Source organism: Populus trichocarpa, chromosome 4 (assembly GCF_000002775.5).
Source record: "Populus trichocarpa isolate Nisqually-1 chromosome 4, P.trichocarpa_v4.1, whole genome shotgun sequence".
NCBI lineage: Eukaryota > Viridiplantae > Streptophyta > Magnoliopsida > Malpighiales > Salicaceae > Populus > Populus trichocarpa.
Window position 1 is genome coordinate 6,567,893 of NC_037288.2, and position 20,437 is coordinate 6,588,329.

At 33.7% G+C, this 20,437-nt stretch overlaps 3 protein-coding genes and 1 non-coding gene across 6 annotated transcripts; 1 reads left to right on the forward strand and 3 right to left on the reverse strand.

Annotated features, from left to right (window-relative positions):
• Positions 1-3,035: 3,035 nt before the first annotated feature.
• On the reverse strand, positions 3,036-5,612 carry LOC7487424 (uncharacterized). Its single transcript, XM_052451886.1, has 5 exons — positions 5,245-5,612; positions 4,615-4,841; positions 4,180-4,461; positions 3,680-3,921; positions 3,036-3,447 (listed from the first exon to the last, which is right to left on the reverse strand). The coding sequence occupies exons 1-5, from the start codon at positions 5,532-5,534 to the stop codon at positions 3,115-3,117; spliced, it is 1,374 nt and encodes a 457-aa protein (XP_052307846.1). The 5' UTR covers positions 5,535-5,612; the 3' UTR covers positions 3,036-3,114.
• Positions 5,613-10,872: 5,260 nt separating this feature from the next.
• On the reverse strand, positions 10,873-10,991 carry LOC112327389 (small nucleolar RNA snoR83). Its single transcript, XR_002981606.1, has one exon. It is a non-coding gene; the product is annotated as a small nucleolar RNA snoR83 (small nucleolar RNA).
• A 424-nt stretch (positions 10,992-11,415) lies between these two features.
• On the reverse strand, positions 11,416-13,854 carry LOC7493594 (uncharacterized). 3 transcript variants are annotated; one of them, XM_024600029.2, is made up of 5 exons: positions 13,787-13,854; positions 13,509-13,559; positions 12,316-12,389; positions 12,072-12,198; positions 11,416-11,999 (listed from the first exon to the last, which is right to left on the reverse strand). In XM_024600029.2, the coding sequence occupies exons 2-5, from the start codon at positions 13,509-13,511 to the stop codon at positions 11,694-11,696; spliced, it is 510 nt and encodes a 169-aa protein (XP_024455797.1). In that variant the 5' UTR covers positions 13,512-13,559; positions 13,787-13,854; the 3' UTR covers positions 11,416-11,693. The 3 variants fall into 3 exon arrangements, with proteins under 3 accessions (XP_024455797.1, XP_024455798.1, XP_002305243.2); XM_024600030.2 differs by lacking the exon at positions 13,787-13,854 and having other exon boundaries at positions 12,306-12,389; XM_002305207.4 differs by lacking the exon at positions 13,787-13,854 and having other exon boundaries at positions 12,316-13,554.
• Positions 13,855-14,831: 977 nt separating this feature from the next.
• LOC7493593 (probable receptor-like protein kinase At5g24010) lies at positions 14,832-18,552 on the forward strand. Its single transcript, XM_002305875.4, has one exon. The coding sequence runs from the start codon at positions 15,857-15,859 to the stop codon at positions 18,338-18,340; it is 2,484 nt and encodes an 827-aa protein (XP_002305911.3). The 5' UTR covers positions 14,832-15,856; the 3' UTR covers positions 18,341-18,552.
• Positions 18,553-20,437: the final 1,885 nt, after the last annotated feature.

Consider the following 20,437-nt stretch of genomic DNA (forward strand, 5'->3'; position numbering starts at 1 on the left):
AGATAATTATCTGTTACATCAAAGGAATGATGAATGGAGGTACATTCTATACTTTAAGTAAAAGCTTAAATCTTGTTGGATACTTAGATAATGATTGGGGATAAGACTTGGATGAAAGAAAAAGCACAACAAGATTTGTCTTTTTTATGAGAGATACATCTTTCACATGGTCATCCAAAAAGCAATCGATAGTAACGTCAAGTTATGAAGCCAATTATGTTGTTGTCACCTCAACTATATGTCATTTAATATGGTTAAGGAATATGCTGAAGCATTTGGGATTTCCTTAAGAAATCCTATAGAGATTTATATTGATAATCGATGAGCGATTACATTAGAAAAGAACCCGATGCATCATGAAAAAAGTAAACACGTCAATACACGTCATCACTTTATCCGAGAGCATGTGAAGAACAAATATGTTGAACTAATATCTTGCAAAATAAATGATCAAGTTGCAGATATCTTTACAAAGCCATTGAAAGGAGAGGCATTTATCATATTGAAGTTAATGCTTGGAATGACATCTCTCGATTGAGTGTAAAAGGGGAATTTGCTATAGTAAACTTAATCCAGAAGGTCAATGATGATAGCCACCAACCATTGACCGATATCCATAAGCCACATTCACGTTGCCACCAACCATTTGTATTCACACTTGAAGTCTCATTTTTCAAGCTTTCATTTTGTGTATAAATAGGCGGTATTATTGATGAGGGAAAGAGAGGGAGGTAAAGTGTTTATGTTGAACAAACCATTAATTAAGGGTTTTTTAGAGAGGAAATAGGTGAAAGGATTTGTCCTTGGAGAGTTTTGTTTGTTTGTTTTTTTTTTTGTATATGTCAAGGCTTGGTCATTTGTGTTGGTTATGTTTAAGTGTGATGTTTTTCTATGAAAGTTGTTTTTGAAATCATGTCACCTCTATGGTCGAATTTAACTATGTTTATGTTAAGTTTCCCGAAACACATACACGCAGCAACAAGCCAGAAACGGTAAATTTAATATCAGGAGTCCCAAGAAACCTGTTAAACAAATATAAAGTTGTTTAGAGTTGATGCGAAGATTACCTGAGGATCTGAACTTCTTTTTGGCTTTGAATATATGCTTCAAGGTTAGGTTGTCGTAAACCACAAGCCGTTAAAATGTTTGGTCTCCAAAAGTAATCCATACGAATCACCAGTGATAAATCTCTTAAAATCTTTTAAGAGAGAGAGATTGATATATCTTACAGTGCTAGCTCTTTTCTTTTGTGTTTAGGTGTTTCTGTATTGTACTTTTCTCACCTTAAAACTTTAAAGAAATAAGAGGCATAATATTTTATTTATAGGGAAACCTAAAAATCCTATAAATAAATAAAAATATCAATTTAGCCCTTAAATAATATCACATATATTGTTTTAGGCTAATTTTAGAAATTTATTTAATCAATTCCCTACTTGATTTTTTTAGATCTAGAATTGTGATTCTATGTATAATTTACACTCTAGTACCCAATTTCTAAAACTTATTTACAATCAAGTCATATTAATCAACACATTTTAATTTCTAACTAATGATTCTTATGTGTGTGACCCATTAGGTTCCCTAATAAGTTGGCCAAAATATAAATCATAATTCTAAATAAAATAAATTAAAATAAATTAATTGATTTATTATTAATTCAATAATTGATTGATTTATATTTGATGATCAAATACAATGTCTAGCAACCTATCATGATCTCCTAGATATTATGAAAGTCATAAGTGATTTGACTTAACCTTTCAATGACGAGTTTCTCAGTGTAATTATTATTCCTTCATCAATAATATTCTGATTTAGATATTATAGCATAGAGTGTGTCTACTTTGTCAAACCATGTTTGTTCTCAATATTATAGTCATAGATTATTTGAATAAGATTTGAAACTCTTTACTAATCTCATTCCACCTTGTGTAAGGATTTACAATCAATACTATTTGAGAACAAATGTAATATTTTCTTTAATTCACTTAAGATGATGAATCATCTCTTGATTATTTAAATACTTTCATATACTTCATGTTATACTCAATATCTGCTTAGTTGTTACCTTTGATTAGGATAATGTGTGGTCAGGATCAAAACATAACACTCCTTATGTAAGATAACTTGGTGATTTCAAGTCTAATGATCACTTACACAACCATTACGTGAGCCTTTCCATAGACACAAATAATATTCTCATATAAGAATCTCATGTGGGTTAGTTCAGTGTACATGTCATCTAACAAGCACTTTCATATTAATTCTAAATATCTCTCATACCTCAGTTTATGAGAACAACTGTTTTATTTCATAAAGGAAAGAACATAAAATATATAAGTCTCAACAGCTATATCTAATGTTCAGTCTTAATAGATAATTGACCAAAAACATTTAAGAACAATGTCTTGATGCAATAGGAATCTCATATTTATAACAACTTTATATTTTTCTTTGCAAAACATTTGTTCTAAAGACTTTATCTTTATTCTAGATTTATTAATCAAATATTAAATTCATTAATTAAATATTTAATGAATATTAAAAATAAATAATCTTTTATTAATAAATTAAATATATATACATCAACAAAGTTAATGTCACGTGTAATCAGCTGATTAACTATAAGGTATATACACTAACAATTTCAACTCTCAAGTCTATGTTCAGGATCGACCACAACTCATATGGCCTAATTCAGCCATGTCTCAACTCTCAAGTCTGTGGCCGGGTTCAACCATAACTCAAGTCATTGAACCAGATATTTCTTACTTTGGTTCAATATCGAACCAAGGAAAATGTGGCTGAAAGACATTTCAAGAGGAGGCTATGGTTAAATAACTTCAAATCTACAATTTGATGCTCGTTTCCAATTTCTAAATACAGAGGGTTTGGTCGTTAGCTTGCAATTTTAGATTTTTTGGTGCGTGAACATAATAACTCAAACCCGACAAATTATTGAGTTTTGCTAGCAGTGAACAATGTGTTACCTACATCAAATATGAAGGAAGACAATGGTAAGCAGAATGATGTATCAAGAAGCAATCAAGGGGTAGTGCATGGAATTGTTTCTTATTATACAGATTATACAAGTTAAGCCGACCTCCAAATTTAAAACTTGCACATGTATTGAAGAACATTTGCTCCAAAAGCAATGCCAAGAAAAGTCGCTATGGCAATTCCGAAAATGCCAGCAAGAATGCCGGGAACAACCAACGAACTCCACCCTTTAGCAGTGGCCATTCCACATGCAGTTGTGGGGCCTCCAACATTAGCATTTGATGCAATTAGCAACAGCTTTTGGTCGAAGCGAAATAGCTTTCCAAGTCCAAGGATCACAGCAAGATGAATGGCAATCTGGACCAAAGCAAACAGGAAAATGCTGGGCGCAGTATTGATCACATTCCATACGTTTCCACTTGCACCAACCACAGCAAAAAATACCTGTTTATCAGAAAGGAAATTGAAGGCGTGTTGTTTTTTATTAGATACAAAAAAAAATTATTTTCACAGTTAAGGAGATAAAATGAGGAAAGGGCAAGATAAAAGAGCTCGGAAAGCAATTTACTGACGAGCTATGGAGTTGAGTTTTAACAGCTAAACTTCGAGCAATTCAGCTTCTTCATGGTTGATGCAAACCAACTAAATAAACAGAGTTGTCTAAAACTCAGCTCACCTGCATCAGAATCAGGGCCAAAGCCTCACCAGATGGTGCAAGGTGATTGAACTGGGTTGGAAATGCGGTTGCTAGGATAACAACAATGGCTGTAACGGCTGGCAGGATGCCTCCTGGAATTGCAAAGAACTTCGTGATATATTCTCCAGCCTTGCAGATAGCAAACGACACAGCAAGGGCAGTGGCAGTCTGCAGAACAGGAAGCTTGTTGCCTGACTCAGACCCGCTGTCCATTCCAGAACCTGCCAGAAAATATTCAACTAGTCAAGTTCAAGGCATGAAGGCAATCATAAGATAGGACAGCAACAGATGGGATAAAAGTCTAAAGAGCGGGCAGGGGAACTAAGGAAAATGGTGGACAAGATCAGCAGTCATGTATAACAATCAAAATGAAGAATTCTGAATCATTTACATGTAACAGAACTTAACAAGTAACTCATCCACCAAAAGATAGTGGAATTGCTAACATTCAAGTAATGTAAAGGTGGAAGGTTGCATACCATCGATTGATGCTGAAGACTCAGCAGGAATCTTAGATGCCAAAGCAAACAATGATGTGAAATACACTGCACAAATAACATTATCTGCAGCTAGCCCAGCAGCTAAAACTGATGGAGATACCCTGAGAGCGTCCGAAATGCAAGAAACATGCCAACCAAGAAGAATTATACCTCCACCAATATGTCTACCCATGAGAGCAGCTGCTATTTTCCAACTATCCTGACCTAGTGCTCGCATTGGCACCATCATATAGGCTAATACTGTTCCAACTGTTGTCGCAACTGTCACACAACAAAACCCTCAAAAACCAATTTCTAACCGGATAGAAAAGAAGAACAAACAATTTTCTTTACAAACCCATCCCCATTATATATCACAACCCATTTAACCTAATTTTCTCTACAAGAAATGACTATCAAAAGTTTGATTATTACCTGATCCTAACAAGAAAGCCAAGAGAAGAGTCCCAGTAGACTGAATTACACGTCGCAAATCAGCTCTAAACAGCAACAATGGAACAGCCAATGGTAGCAGAAACTTCAGTACAATAGAATAAGCAGGAGATTCACATGAAATAATCCCCAAATTACTAGCTGCTAGTCCAACTAAAGTACTCACTAATGCACCACTCAATGCACTTCCAATCTTGGTCCTCTCTGACCTTAACAGAAACAGTAACAAATCAGTTCACAGTATCAAACATACACCTCAACCATTCCAATTAACTCTAAAATCTTCTTTGGAAACAATTCTATACTAAAATCGATTCCAACTATTTTAGCACATTGAATTGATTCGGTTTCAAATCTAAAGTTACCAAACAACCTGTAAGTACTTTTCGTCTGAAAAAACATAAAATTCATTCCTTTTCAGATGTCTTTGTCCGACGGTTTTCACATCACCGTATCAAAATCATCAAAACTCACCTTAAAAAAAGTCAATTTGACAACTAAATGTTGTTCCACGTTCATGCATACAGAATTCAACGAACAGCCCAGATTGCACAGCTAAGACAAACACCAAAATATTATAATGAAAAGGCAAGAAAAGGGAAGGTGAATTACCAGATACCGAAAGCGCCAGTGGCGAAGAGAGCAGTCCACATACCCCATGGATCAGTAGGGGAAATAAGAGGGAAATTCAGAATCAGATTGGATCTAACAGTTACAGAAGATCGAATCAAATTCGGGTTCTTTTGAGGTGAAAGAAATGATGTCTGGTTCCCGTTATTTGCTGGTAGTAACGTTCTTCTGGTGGGGTTAGCAGTGGTAATAAGAGTATTTTGGCGGGAAATGAAACATGACCGGCGGGATGGGACAACCGGAGAGTGGAGAAATGGAAGTATTGATGCCATTGAAGAGAGTAGAGTAGAGTGATGACTCTGTTGAGGTCAGAGGTACCTGGACTTAAGGAGCAAGTGAAGTTGGAAACGTCGGTTGACTTTGTTTTTACTTTTTCCACAGTTAGAATAGGAGCTTTAATTTTTTGTCAAATTACGTTTTGGTCCTTGTACTTTTTATTAAAAAAATGTTTTAATCTTTCAGGTTTTATTTTCCCTTTTTTTCATTGAATATTTAGATTATATTTTTAAAAAAATTAACATGGTGGGAAATTTAATAAATATGTGGCATTTATATATAATTAAAAAATCATTAAAAAATAAATTAATTATCAATGACTGATCATTAGTTGAATTAATATCTAAAACTTCTTACTCCTTCTTAGTTGTTGTCTAGATCATATATGTTAACATTAACTAATAGACTTATTCTCTTTCTTAAATAATAATAATTGTCTTCATTTCTTAGACCTAGCAGCTTGTCAAAACTCACATTCATTAGTCTCTTTTGGATGAAATCTGATTTTGAATCGATTTCATTATCTAAAATTATTTTCATCATGTGTTTTATGTGCACATATATTTTAGTTTATAGATAGTTGAAAAATCTAAAGGAATGATTTGAGGTCCATTATAAGCCTAGTTATAAAATATAGACTAGTCTAGTAAGCCGATTTAGAACTTGTCCAACCTGAAGCTTGATTCAATCCGAGCTAAAGAAGAAATGAGTTAAGATATTGATGTTTAACTTAGTCAGAAATCCAGATCGACCCGTAATAAAATCCAGTCCTCAACTCGTTGATGTTTTTGTTTGAATTTTCTTCTCATTCAAATGACATTATTTTAATCTTTTTATTAAAAAAATTGTATTAACTCAGGTTGATTCGAGTCTTATCTTGATTTGACTCCTGAATCGGGTTTTATGACTATAGTGGTAGTTATGATTGAAATGCAAAAACGGATGAAAGTGATGGATTTTTTTTTAATCTAACCATACTTCAATTATTTTTGTTCTTAGATCACTTCACCAAAGATTAAAAGAGGAAAGTGATGTTGAAGGTAAGGAGTTATCTTCGATAGCATTTTTATTTGCAGGACAAGGGACCCCAAGGAATTAAGATTTCTTAGGATTTTGTAGTGATGAAGGTGCGTTTCTAGATGATATGTTGTTGAATTTCTTAATCATATCATGCTTTAAGTCACGGTCGAGTGGGTTAATAAAAAAAATAAAGGGTTAAATTGATTTTGTTTTTATAAAAAATATTTTTTAAACAAATTAATTTTTATTTATAAAAAAAGGGTGACCTTCCTGTGGTTCTATTCTTCAACATGTTCAATGTTACCCCATGCCAGCAAGTGGCTTCTTCACTAATTAAAAGCTGCACAGTGTCAATTTCTTAATTATTTAACATTCTCAGGAAAGCCATTATCCAGTCCAAGCTTTAGTTAAGAAAAGAATAAAAGAAGAGAAAGATTACAAAAAAAATATATTAAGATTTCATGATTAAATCAGCTTCATATCTAATATAAAAATATTATAAAATCTTAGAAAAGCATCATTTTTTTTCAAGAAAATATAGGAAATGAAAGTATGAGCTAGTAGACATGGTCTGCTTTGAGTCTTCAAGTGATGATTTAACATTACTAAATGGAGATTTAACCTCGACAAATTATATGGATGACCTAATATATGTTTTTATGGACTAGTGAAACAAGTCTAAATCCAAGAAAAAATCTGAAATGATCGAGGCTGGTTAGGGTTGAATCAACCAGGGATATCTCGTCAAACCTGTGGTCTAGATCATGTGAATGAAATAACCAAATAAAAAATTAAAGAGAATTATAAAGCTCTTTTTAAAAAAAAAAAATTATGTTAACTTTCCAAACTCGTGACTCGATTCATTAGACCCAAAACATTCAATCTAGAGAAACCATGAAGTTCAATTCTCAATCAATTAAATATTGAATGATGAAATTGAAAAGAAAAGTTCAATTATACAAAAGGATTTAGAAAAATTACAATAAAAAAATGATGATCAAAATTAAAATACAAAATAAATTTTATATTTAATTGAAGGGTGAGATTGAGAAAAAAGATTCAAACTAGTAAAAGGACAAAAAAAAAAAAAAAAGAATGAGGATCAAGACTGACATAAAAAATAAAAAAAATGTTTTAATTGCAGTGTGAAATTGAAAAGAATAATAAATTTTAAAAAAGGGTCAAGATAAAGAAAATAGAAATTAAAATAATGAGGACCAAATTAGAAAACATAATACCATCAATTTGAATTGAAATAAAAAGAATGAGGATCAAGACTGACATAAAAAATAAAAACAATGTTTTAATTGCAGTGTGAAATTGAAAAGAATAATAAATTTTACAAAAGGGTCAAGATAAAGAAAATAGAAATTAAAATAATGATGACCAAATTAGAAAACATAATACCATCAATTTGAATTGAAATATAAAGTAAAGAGGTGAAAAATTAGAAATGAAGTCTGGAATGATCAGGACTGGTTAGAGTTGAATCAACCAGGGATATCTCGTCAAACCTGTGACCTAGATCATATGAATGAAATAACCAAATAAACAAAATTAAAGAGAATTATAAAGCCCTTTTTTATAAATAAAAAAAATTGTGTTAACTTTCCAAACTTGTGACTCGATTCATTAGACCCAAAGCATCCAATCTAGAGAAACCATGAAGTTCAATTATCAATCAATTAAATATTGAAGGATGAAATTGAAAAGGGAATTTCAATTATACAAAAGGATTTAGAAAAATTGCAATTAAAAAAATGATGATCAAAATTAAAATACAAAATAAATTTTATATTTAATTAAAGGGTGAGATTGAGAAAAAAGATTCAAATTAGTAAAATAACAAAAAAAATTAAAAATAATGAGGATCAAGACTGGCATAAAAAATAAAAACAATGTTTTAATTGCAATGTGAAATTGAAAAGAATAATAAAACTTCTACAAAAGGGTCAAAACAAAAAATTAGAAATGAAAAAATAATGACTGAAGTTAAAATACCAATAACCATGAGGGTCAGCCATAATTTTTAGGGGAGGGAGAGAGAAGGACGAAAAAAAAGATCCACCGACACCAAATCAGACCACCATCAATGACACTCTCTGCACCAATAGGAATAGGACACGACATCACCTCCAACAACATGGTGGAAGAGCATTTTTTAATGCTAGGAGGCGTCGCTCGAAAGGCGTGGACGCCTCCCACCTGCCCCCGGGTGCACTACATGCATGCCCACCTTTTTTTATTTAGCTAAATAAGGAATTATTCATAAGCTGATATGATAATTACAAAAAAAAAATTAAACCATTATAAAAACACAAATAACATCATTTGTCCTTAGGCTTAATTTGTTTTTTAGGGTATTTTTATCGTTTCATTATGCATTTTAAGTTTTGGGTTTCGAAAAGGATTGAAGAAACAAGTATCTCTCTTCTTATTATTTTCGATTAGGAAATTGTTGGTGGAAGGATTAAAGAAGAGTTTATGGTTTTTATTATGATTTTATGATTGAACTATTTAAGGAATTTAATTGATATTTTAGGGTGTTATTTGGATTAAAACGAACTGATTAGATTACTGGAATTATAGGTTTTGAAGAATATATTGATTGTTATGGGATTTGTAGATTTGAAAAATTGTCAGATCAGGATTTTATGATTGAACTATTTAAAGAATTTAATTGATATTTTAGGGTGTTATTTGGATTAAAACGAACTGATTAGATTACTGGAATTATCGGTTTTGAAGAATATATTGATTGTTATGGGATTTGTAGATTTGAAGAACTGTCATATCAAGATTTTAGAAATCTTGATTAACCAGTCAAGGTTGACTGGTTGGCTTGATGTTGTTAGTCAACCAGTTGGCTTATGGTAGTGGTCGACCAATTGGTCGTTTCAGTTGACCAATTGATCCAGAAATGGGGGTTAATCAGGTGAATTAATTTGGCTTTATAATTAAGTTTTGGTCTCTAAGTTTAAAGTTGTAATGTTTTATGCTATTTGCTTTAAGTTGTTTTTAGTATTTTTATCATATTTGTTATAGGTTCTGGTGATGTTCGTACTAGCGATCCTCATTAATCTTCAATTATGCATTTGTTTATCTTTTGCTCTATTTTTCTTGGTGAGTGAGATAATTTTTAATATGCATGTAATATAAATATTATATGTATATTGATTATTTTATAAGTACAATTAGTTTATATATATATATATATATATATATATATATATATATATTGCATTTTCTGAGTACTTATTCATTCTTGATTTCGCACTCGCTTTCTGTTGAATTAAATTATATTCAATATCATATTCATTTGCTTTGATATTCATATGAATATCTGTTATATCTTGATATTGGTATACATGTCAGTAACTTCATGCTAACAAAAAGTAGTTAGTTTATGTGCACATAGTATTCTATATATTTAGTTGGTTAGAGAGGCATCAACTTGTGACGATTGATCATCCCACGGTGATTGGAGCCGCTAACATCGTATGTTATCAAAACCTTAGGGTTTCAACCATTATTTGATTCAATAGCTTTGTCTTATCTTTGACATATATTTCAATACCATGTGTTATTATGCTTAATATACATGCGTGTGTGTGTATTTTAGTCCTTATACCTATAAATAGCTAAAATATATATTAAATGTCATTCTCTTATTGAGTTTGTTTAACTCACCCCTCCATTTTAAATATTATTTTAGGTTCTTAGCTTCCGTTAGGAGGTTGACCTTGGATTGAGAGTTCTTGCTACTTTATTTGTTGATATGTCTTGCTTGTTTTCCTGAGATTTTTCTTATTCTTTGTAATTTGATGTCTTAGATAATCCAGTGTTACATTGTTTTCATTCAAATTTAGATTTTTGTTTCAAAAATAAGATTTTATTTAATGTAAGTATTTCATTCAAACCTCTCTGTCATTGACACCTGCCAGGTAAACAACTGCATCCATCTTGACATGAAAAGGATTTTGATGTCAAAATTTAGCATTACAAAATTGTTTAGGAAAAAACCAAGAACATAATAAAAAACGGTTGTACTAAAAGTTCCAATGTCAAACCTAAAATGAGAAATCATGTGAAAACATGGAGAGGAAGACAACCAGTACTCAGTAGAACATATAAAACATATTATTCTCAAGATAAAGTGGCTAATGTGGAATTCTCCATTATTCGCAGGCTAGCACAAACAAAAACTTAGCCATTCCCATTCGTATTGCAAAGGAAAAATCAAACTGCATTTCATCTCTACTTGCTAGGAAGATAAAACCTACATAAAAGTAAGTGAAGAGGTGAGGTGAGGAAACATGTAAAGTGAGGTACGGGTAAAACACTTTCAAATACAAAAAGTATTATCAGCCAGCTACCATTTGGTATTTGCCTCCCATGAATCAGATAATCACGAAAGCAACATTATCCAGGATTATGAAGGCAAAAGCAGTTCGATTCAAATGTTGCAGGATTATGAAGGCAAAAGCAGTTCGATTCAAATGTTGCTAACCAAGCCAGCAAGGAACAAACACCTCATATTGCAAACCAGGAAGACTAAACATCGCTTACTTAATGGTGTCAGCTTTATTCGCACAAAGAAAGAAGCCAATGGACATACACGGAATAACAAAGCAAGCAGTGAACCGTTATGAGCATCTCATTGCATCCTTTTTCTAGGTGTTTTCTTTCCTTCTAAGCTGTTGTCTGGACCATATATCATCCTTTCATTGAAACAGAAAGAGGTAGAAAAACAGAAAGAGGAAGAAAAACAGCCAAGTCATCTTTAGATTTCATCAAATCAGATAAATAAAATTGTCCATTCCACAAAAAAAACATTTCTCCCCAAATACATATATATTTGTCAAAGCATCCTGATTTTCATTTCAAAGGGGTATGAGAATCTATATGATAAAATCAACTTTCATAGTCCTAGAAATGTTAGCAGCACAATTTTGATACGAGTAACCAAGCCAGAAGGTAATGCACAAAACTCAAGCAATTGAAACCCACAGCAGATGATGTTCCCATGATGTTATGTATCAAAATAATCCTAAGGCTAAAACCATACTGAGTATATTCCAAGAAACAGTAAATGGGTTTTGAAACCCTTTAGTTTTCAAAGTTCTCTTCAGCACCTATCCCTTGTCTTGTGAGTGGTCAAGACTATCCTTACAAGAGTCACTGTCAGCTTGCTTCTGCTTCTTCACACTAGGGCCCCCTTCTTCCAAGGCTCTCAATTTGTTCTTTATTGCAGCTATCTTGGCACTACGACTTGTCTGCCCTAAAGTGCTACCAGTAAGGCCAGCTTTCTTTGCCTCACCAAGTGCTGTGGAAGAATCCTGTGCTGCTTCATCCACGTATTTCTCGCTGGCAAGACGAACAACCAAAGGGCGGCCACAAGCTAACCTCCCATGCATCTTCTCCTTGGCCAGTTTAGCTTCCTGCATACTCACTTTAAACGTGGAAATCAGGAGTTTGCCTTGGTACAAAAGCAAAAGAAGCATACAGCTTACCTCTTTAGTGCTAAACTGGATAAAAGCAAAGCCCCTTGGCTCTCCACGTTTTGGTCCACGAGTATGCCATAGAAATTCTTCAGATAAAATCTTGCCATAGGGAGTAAACATCTTAATCAGAGCAGCCCTGAAGAAGATGCAGAGAGTAAATGAAACAGCAAAACATGATAATATGAACTTATGCTGACACTTGCACCAAAAAAAAAGAAAAGAAAAGGAATTCAACATTCATACATTTACTTACTCTGTTATTCTCAAGTCAAGGTTACCGATATAAACTCTACTTTCAGCCTTCTCATCAATTAAAAAATTAGGATCCTGCATCCAATTATCACACCCAGAAAACCATCATCCCATTATGCATCATGAAAGAAATAAAACATCACAACAAGATTGCACTTAAGCTCAGCCTTCCTCAGTGTTATGAAAAATGTTGAGCATTTGAATATGAGGACCAAATCAAACAAGACATGTTAAGATACTGGTCAGAAACCCATTTGGCAAGACATTCATATGTTGACCATATCAAAACCTCCAATTCCCTGGTAAAATGCCTCTAACAATGTCTTCAAAAAACTCAGCCCGTTCTCACTTGTGAGACAGAGAAAGAGAGCTTTGGTATCAACAAGCCACCCAATGTTGCATAAAATACTCTGGCTCTTTCTTTACCCCCAAGAACACCCGTGTCAAATAACTAGGCATGGGTTATGACACTAAACACTTAATATAAACGAAAAAGTTTAACGAAGTTCTGTATAGCAACTGATTCCGACACAAGTATGCACATCGAACATGAACTTGTATTAGATACAGATGTCCCAAGTCCCTGCAACATGTTCTCTGAAAGTAAAACATGGTCTAGCATTTCTGTATAACTGTTTACTCATGTTTCATTTTTTATGATCAAGATTAAAAACAAAAGGCGGTTTTAAAAACATTCAGAGTTAAACGAATATATCAAAACTTCCAAATACACAATTAAATACTCTCATTAAAGTTCCAATAAACTCATCCATACCGAAGAGCAGACCAGCCAAGGTTTGTTTTCCGACCACATGGTCTCAAACAACCAAATACTCGAGCTTGCCTTCAACAACCAACCCACCTAATGTTCTGTGTATTACTCAAGCTACTCACTTTACCGTGGAGCACCTGTGCAAGATACTAGATACTCGAACACGGGCACCACCACTTGGACATTTCAAATCAAAGTAAAATGTCGGAAAATAACGAAGTCCGACATGGATATGCTTGTCGAACACAACACACACCCGTATCGGATACAAATTAATCTCCAAGTTTAAGCAACGTGATCAGTGACTACTGAGACTAACCTAAGCAGCGTCAATTTGATAAACATTTACAAATCTTAAAAAACACAAAGCAATAAACACATATAATAATAAAAAACAATAATTGAAAAGTGAATTCCTTTACCATAATGGGATTCAAGCAAGGAACTTTAAGAGATTTCCAGCATCAAAATACCTGCATTATAATAACAAAACAAACCCCAACATTAACTATTGACTAGGCATTTTCAATACTTATCGGTATAAAGCAACGAAATTTATGCATATTTAAGCTGAATTATGAAATTATATTGAATGATTTATTAGATTGGGGAGATTAAAGAAAAAGGTTTGTAAAGAAAAACCCTAGAAATTGGAAATTAAAAATCAAAATCAAGAAAAGAATTTATTTTGATTGCTTACAGTGAGAAAAGAATTGGGAGGGGGGGGGGGATTTTGATCATCGCTGAAAAGTAGATTTCTAGCGTCGGTTTTATTCGAGACTTGAGTGCCTACGAAAACGACGCCGTAGTATTAAGAGTTTTTTTTTTTTTTTTTCTAGAAAGAAAACATAGATCCGACCAGACATGTTTTGAATTACTGGTAAGTTTATTCATTCAATTAAATTTTTATTTTATAAAAAATAATAATAATATCATTTTAAAAAAATATTTTTTTAAAAAAAAGTTAATTAGTTTTGATTGGTTTTTTATTGGGTATTTTTAAGTTAATTAAATCATAAGTCAACCTAAATTTTTAACCTGTCATACCAAATTAATTCTCATTTAATTTTTATTGAATTTCAGCCTCATCTATAAAATCATGTTCTAAAACAGTGAAAAAAAGGAGAAAAATATTACTCATCTTTTTTTTTTTTTAAGATGAATATTAAGCTAGTACTGACCCCATAGGTTGATTTAATAAATTCCAAACTCATAATCCACTCAAGTTTTAATTTGAATTAATTTTGATATTTATTTGATTAAACCTTAGCTATTTATTCAATTGATCTAATTAGTTTCATCAACTCAATTTAGATTAAATCGGATTAATGCAAGGAATTTAAAAAAACTAACACAATGTAATTTTAAATAAGAATAATAGATCTAAATTGATTTATAGACCCAACAAATCCAATAACAGTGCATTGTTTTAATTTTTAAGTCTCGGAAATCTTAATTGAATTTTGATTTTCTTTGTTTTTTTTAATGTTCTGTTCATAATGGATTGAAGATGAGAGAGTAATGCTCTTTCGTGGTTATTAATGGAGCTCCAATTCATGAGACCAGATATTCTGGCGAAGCCCACCTCATCAGCTCTCCCCAATGCTGCCCACTTAGTCTTTTTGGGCCAATAAATTCATGAAGGGCTCTTTCATCTGGGAAATTAAGATGACATAATCTTTAATCCAAAGGACTAACACATTAATCTAATTGAATTAAGCTTTTCATTATAGATTGATTAGCTAATAATGTATCTTCTCATTCTTTCTCCGATGCCTTTAAATATATTTTCTCATCATGACTTTACCATGAAATACCTCTTTCAATCAGTTTCCTTCAATGTGTTTGGATTCTTTTAAGAGATAATGAAAACAGCAGCACTCACATCTCTTCGAGGTAAAATTCATGGAATCATGATTAGGGTTACAGCTCATTCATGTAACACATGCATGAAAATGACATCCACCAAGCAAAGCAAATTCAAAGAAATTTTGCCCACCAAGGCAATACACCGCCCATCCATCTGCTTAACGATGGTGATGCCACTAAACCCACAAGCTGATGGAGCATCCAGGGGCCAGAGCTATCAAGACTATAATAATGGCAATTGATTGCGCGGTACCCCTTTGTCAAAGGGTGAAGAAATTTTGTGTCTTCTTTGACATCTTTTTCCGCCCCAGCTTAAATTTATGGCTGAGGGGCTGATTGCTATGGCATGTGTGGTGCAACTGTGCAGGAAACTTGGGGTTTGGCCGAGATGAATGATAAACACTGAGAATTCTATTTGTCAACTGATCCTTTAGTGTTGAGAATTAGGGTTTTCTAAATTATTCTGTATGATGTAGGAATGCAACATGAATTGATGAAATCTGTCGTCCACTTTGTGAAGCTAGTGGACTACAAGTAATAAGTCATCAGTGCGTAACTATATTATTGCTAGCTAGTGGATCAGGTGAATTAAAAATGCTTTTTAATGGATTAATAGAAAGTTTTCAATTTTTTTGTTGTGTTAATGTTTAGATTCTGGAAATGAAAAATTAGGTAGCAGCAGTACTTCCAATAGACACAAAAATGTAGAGGAACTAGCTTTTTTTTCTCGTGGTTGTCAAACTTGATTTGGAGACTAATTTCAAAGGTCAAATTTCAACTGATCCTGTTCTTGCACAAGCACACCTATCTTCAGCACTTCACCGTAATCATGTACTGCTCTCCATGTCTTAAAAGCTCTCCCTTCAATCTCTCTTGATGAAACCCCAAAAAACCTGCTTCAATGGAAACCAAAACACTTCTTTTGCTCTCCCTGACACTGCTCTCTCTCGTCTCTTTCTCCACCTCTTTCACTCCTACGGACAACTACCTTATCAACTGTGGTTCAAACACTAACACCTCTTTCATTCCTACAGATAGCAGAATTTTTGGAGCTGAATCCACTTCACAAGGTTCAATCTTTCCCTCGAAAGGCCAGTCCATTTCACCCAAGAACCAAAACCCATCTCCAAATTCACCAACTTTGTACAACACAGCTAGAGTTTTCACTACTGCTTCAAGCTACAAGTTCAGTATTAAGAGAAACGGGACCCACTTTATACGTTTGCATTTCTCTCCGTTTAAAGCGCAAGGCTTTGATTTATCTACTGCAAAGTTTAGTGTTTTAGTTAATGGGAATTTGTTGTTGAGTGATTTTAGTACCAAAGTTGTTGTGCTTAAAGAGTACGTATTTAGAGTTGATGATAATGCTCTTGAAATTTTGTTTAGTCCTGTTGGTAAATCAAGTTTTGGATTTGTGAATGCAATTGAAGTGTTTTCAGCTCCTAAGGATTTTATTCTTGATGAGGGAGCTAAATTGGTTAGTGCTAATGGAATTGAAGTGTACAAGAATCTTTCTTCACATGTTTTAGAGACAATTCATAGGATTAATGTTGGAGGTTCAAAATTGGTGCCTTTTAATGATACTGTGTGGAGAACTTGGATTCCTGATGAGGATTTTCTTGTTTTGAAATATGCTGCGAAACGTGCAGTTACTACTCGAGCTCCCAATTATCAGAGTGGGGGAGCTAGTAGGGAGATTGCACCTGAAAATGTATATATGACTGCACAGCAGTTGAATAAGGATAATAACCCAATTCAGTCAAGATTTAACATCACATGGGATTTTCCAGTGGGATCTGTTGGGGTTCGGCACTTGGTTCGATTACATTTCTGTGATATTGTCAGTACTTCACTTAATCAGTTGTACTTTGATGTGTACCTAAACGAGTACTCCGCGGAAAGTGATTTTGATTTGTCATCCCTTACATTCCATGTACTTTCATCTCCAATGTATGTAGACTATATTGTGGATTCTAATGATTTAGGGGCTGTGCGTGTTAGTGTTGGACCTTCGGCCATTAGTGGTCCTTTGAAAGTCAATGCTATTTTGAATGGGGTGGAGATCATGAAGATGATAAATCCTTCTGGTTCGCAAAGTGGTTCCAAGAAGAGAACTGTTTGGATTGCGGTGGGTTCGAGTATAGGAGGCTTTGTTGTTCTGTGTTTGACTGTCTTTGTAGTAACACTTTCTTGTAAATGCAAGAAGAAGAAACCGAAACCAAGACGAGTAGAAAGTGCAGGTTGGACACCTGTATGTGTTTATGGAGGTAGTACTCATGGTAGAATGTCAGAAGTGACTGTGAATGAATATCGCAGCTTGAAGATCCCTTTTGCTGACGTACAGTTGGCGACCAACAATTTTGATAACCGTCTGAAAATTGGTTCGGGTGGATTTGGTATTGTTTTCAAAGGTGTTCTTAAAGACAACACAAAGGTTGCTGTAAAGAGGGGTCTGCCAGGATCCAGGCAAGGGCTCCCTGAATTCCAATCTGAAATAACAGTTTTGTCGAAGATACGCCACCACCATCTTGTTTCCCTCATTGGGTATTGTGAAGAACAGTCAGAAATGATCCTTGTCTATGAGTACATGGAAAAAGGTCCATTGAAGGAACACTTGTATGGCCCGGGATGTTCTCATCTGTCCTGGAAGCAAAGGCTTGAGATTTGCATTGGTGCAGCAAGAGGAATTCACTACCTGCATACAGGTTCTGCTCAAGGCATTATCCATCGTGACATCAAGTCTACAAATATTTTGCTAGATGAAAATTACGTATCCAAGGTTGCTGATTTCGGTCTTTCACGATCAGGCCCATGTCTGGATGAGACTCATGTAAGTACTGGTGTAAAAGGAAGTTTTGGATATCTTGATCCAGAGTACTTCCGAAGACAGCAGCTTACTGACAAATCAGATGTTTATTCATTTGGAGTGGTGCTTTTGGAAGTTCTTTGTGCGAGGCCTGCAGTTGATCCCTTACTTGCTACGGAGCAGGTGAATTTAGCAGAATGGGCAATGCAATGGCAGAAGAAGGGCATGCTCGAGCAAATTATCGATCCTCATCTCGCGGGACAGATAAAGCAAAATTCTTTGAAGAAATTTGGAGAGACAGCAGAGAAATGTTTGGCAGACTATGGTGTCGATAGGCCAAGCATGGGCGATGTATTATGGAATTTGGAGCACGCATTTCAGCTTCAAAAATCTGATTCTGGACCATCAAGAGAACCACGCGAAGACAGCAATGTGAATGCACCGGAGCTCCCAACACCTAGAATAGCTCCCCAAGATCCATCAAAGAACACTGAGACTGAAACAGACAGTGGTGATGGTACCTCAGAGATTAAAAACAGCCAAGTTTTTTCACAGTTGATGACCAATGAAGGCAGATAGTTTTCTTCACTCTTACCTTAACTTAAACAGTCTACATTGCGGGGGCAATTTCAAAGTCACTGCATTGTATCATGTCTCAGGACTTCTCCTCGGCATCATTCCTTAGGTGCACTAGAGACGCCTCCTCTTCCTATCTTTTTTTTCCTTCTCTACTTTTAAGCTGTATTTTATCTTCATTTACATGGTGAATATGATTGCAAGTGTTTCAAACACATCTAGGTTATATATTCTGTCCCCTGAGATTTAGCATTCCTGCTGTGTTTTAAAATGACAGGAAAAATAAAGAAAATTTGAAAACAAATATTTTTTAGTCTAATTTGAGCATAAAAACGAGACAACTAATTGATTCGCTATATAATCAGGTTTGTAAAATGCGATTACAGAATTTTAATTTGATACAACAATTAAATTAAAAATTATATATATTTTGTTTAAAATAACTCGTTTAACTCGGATATATAACTTTTTAAGTAAAATTTATATAATAAGCTTTTCCGTAACACGAAGCACAAGGTAGGTTTTTTTTTAGTTTAACGTGGGTGTCCGGACCAGCTTGCGCGCACCTCGACTAATCCCACAGGCCCTGAAGTTAACGACCATGTAAGCCTCCAGTGGCTATCATATGAGCAATCACAGGACGGCACAAGGTAGGTTTTTAATATTTGGAGAGGGAGTGAGAGAGAAATAAAGTAGATTCGTCTAGAATGTGATCAAAAGCAAGAGTGCTCAGTGCTCACCCCTCCTTGCAAACAATATATTTAGTTTGGTAGTGATGTTTATGGATTGAATAATTAATTAATTATTTGGTTTTATTAATCTGATTTTATTTAAAATCAATGTGGTTAATAATTAGTACCTATAAAAAAAATTTATTTTAAGATTCAAGTATTCTCTAATTTAGTATCTTTTTAGAAAGAGAATGTAATGATATTTTAGAAAGAGATGTTCTGAAAATATATACGAAGTAGATAATAAAGATGGTGAACCTTGAACTTGATGGATTTATGGGGTATTTATAGCTCATAAATTTTATTTTTTTATAAAAATGAGGGGTTGAAGAATTATTTAGCTTTTATATATTAATGTGATGTTTTAAATTATATTTTATTTAAAATAATATGTATTGAATTGAAAAAATTTTAAAAGGGATGTTGGGCTCCGAAGAAGAGTTACCTAATCCCATTAAAAATAAAAAAAATCAAAGCCTTAGTCCATGATGCTCCCAGCTCCCCAAGTGTGGGGCACACCCAGCTCCCCAAGTGTGGGGCCGATGCTCTACGTCTAGGGTAATTGGGTTGAAGGGAAAGGAAGTGATTTTGCCTGTTTATTTTTATATTTTAAGATTATTTTTGAAAAAATTTAAAATTTTTTTTAAATTAATATTTTTTTATATTTTCACGTTAATATTTAATATATTAATATAAAAAATAATTTTTAAAAAATAAATAAATAAATTATTTTAATATATATTTAAATAAACAATAATTTAAAAAGTAACAAACTATTCTCGATATTTATCTAAAGCATTGTGACGGCATGAAGCAGCCTCCATTTGTGAATCGGCTGCATTGTCGAGCTGCATGATGCCGATTTGCTGAAGTTCAGAACTCAAAACATCAAGAATGATATATGTGAACCATCTAGGTGGTGGCATAGTAATAAGAGCTTGGAATTAAAATGTTTGTTTTTTCTGTGATTTCAGGTTCGAGTCATGTGGTTGCTTATATGATGGTCACTGGAGACTTACATGGTCGTTAACTTTAAAACCCGTAGAATTAGTTGAGATACATGTAAGCTGACCAGACATCTATATTAAACTAAAAAACAAAAAAAAAGATGTATGTGCCCCCACATCCATGTCTATCTCGAGGTTTCCTGTGGATGATTCAGACTCAAATTATTAATTAGCCCACAAGTCAATTATGCAGCAAAGCTGGTATTCACTTGTCTGCCTCTATATGTCACCATGATACGCTTCTAACGTCATGCTATTGGACATTTCAGTTTCACAGCTCATCCCTTCCGGATTTAGATACACGTGTTTCAAAAATATTTTAAAAAAAATTAATTTTTTTATATTTTTAAATTATTTTGATA

Excerpts from the sequence above, each read along its gene's own strand:
- LOC7487424 (XM_052451886.1), bottom strand. The coding sequence starts at position 5,534 with ATGGCATCAATACTTCCATTTCTCCACTCTCCGGTTGTCCCATCCCGC. Across the intron at positions 4,462-4,614 it reads GGCTTTCTTGTTAGGATCAG|TTGCGACAACAGTTGGAACA; the intron begins GTAATAATCAAA and ends GTTGTGTGACAG. Across the intron at positions 3,922-4,179 it reads GTCTTCAGCATCAATCGATG|GTTCTGGAATGGACAGCGGG; the intron begins GTATGCAACCTT and ends ATTTTCTGGCAG.
- LOC7493594 (XM_002305207.4), bottom strand. The coding sequence starts at position 12,395 with ATGCAGGATCCTAATTTTTTAATTGATGAGAAGGCTGAAAGTAGAGTT. Across the intron at positions 12,199-12,315 it reads CTTGACTTGAGAATAACAGA|GGCTGCTCTGATTAAGATGT; the intron begins GTAAGTAAATGT and ends CATCTTCTTCAG. Across the intron at positions 12,000-12,071 it reads TCCAGTTTAGCACTAAAGAG|GAAGCTAAACTGGCCAAGGA; the intron begins GTAAGCTGTATG and ends GTGAGTATGCAG.
- LOC7493593 (XM_002305875.4), top strand. The coding sequence starts at position 15,857 with ATGGAAACCAAAACACTTCTTTTGCTCTCCCTGACACTGCTCTCTCTC.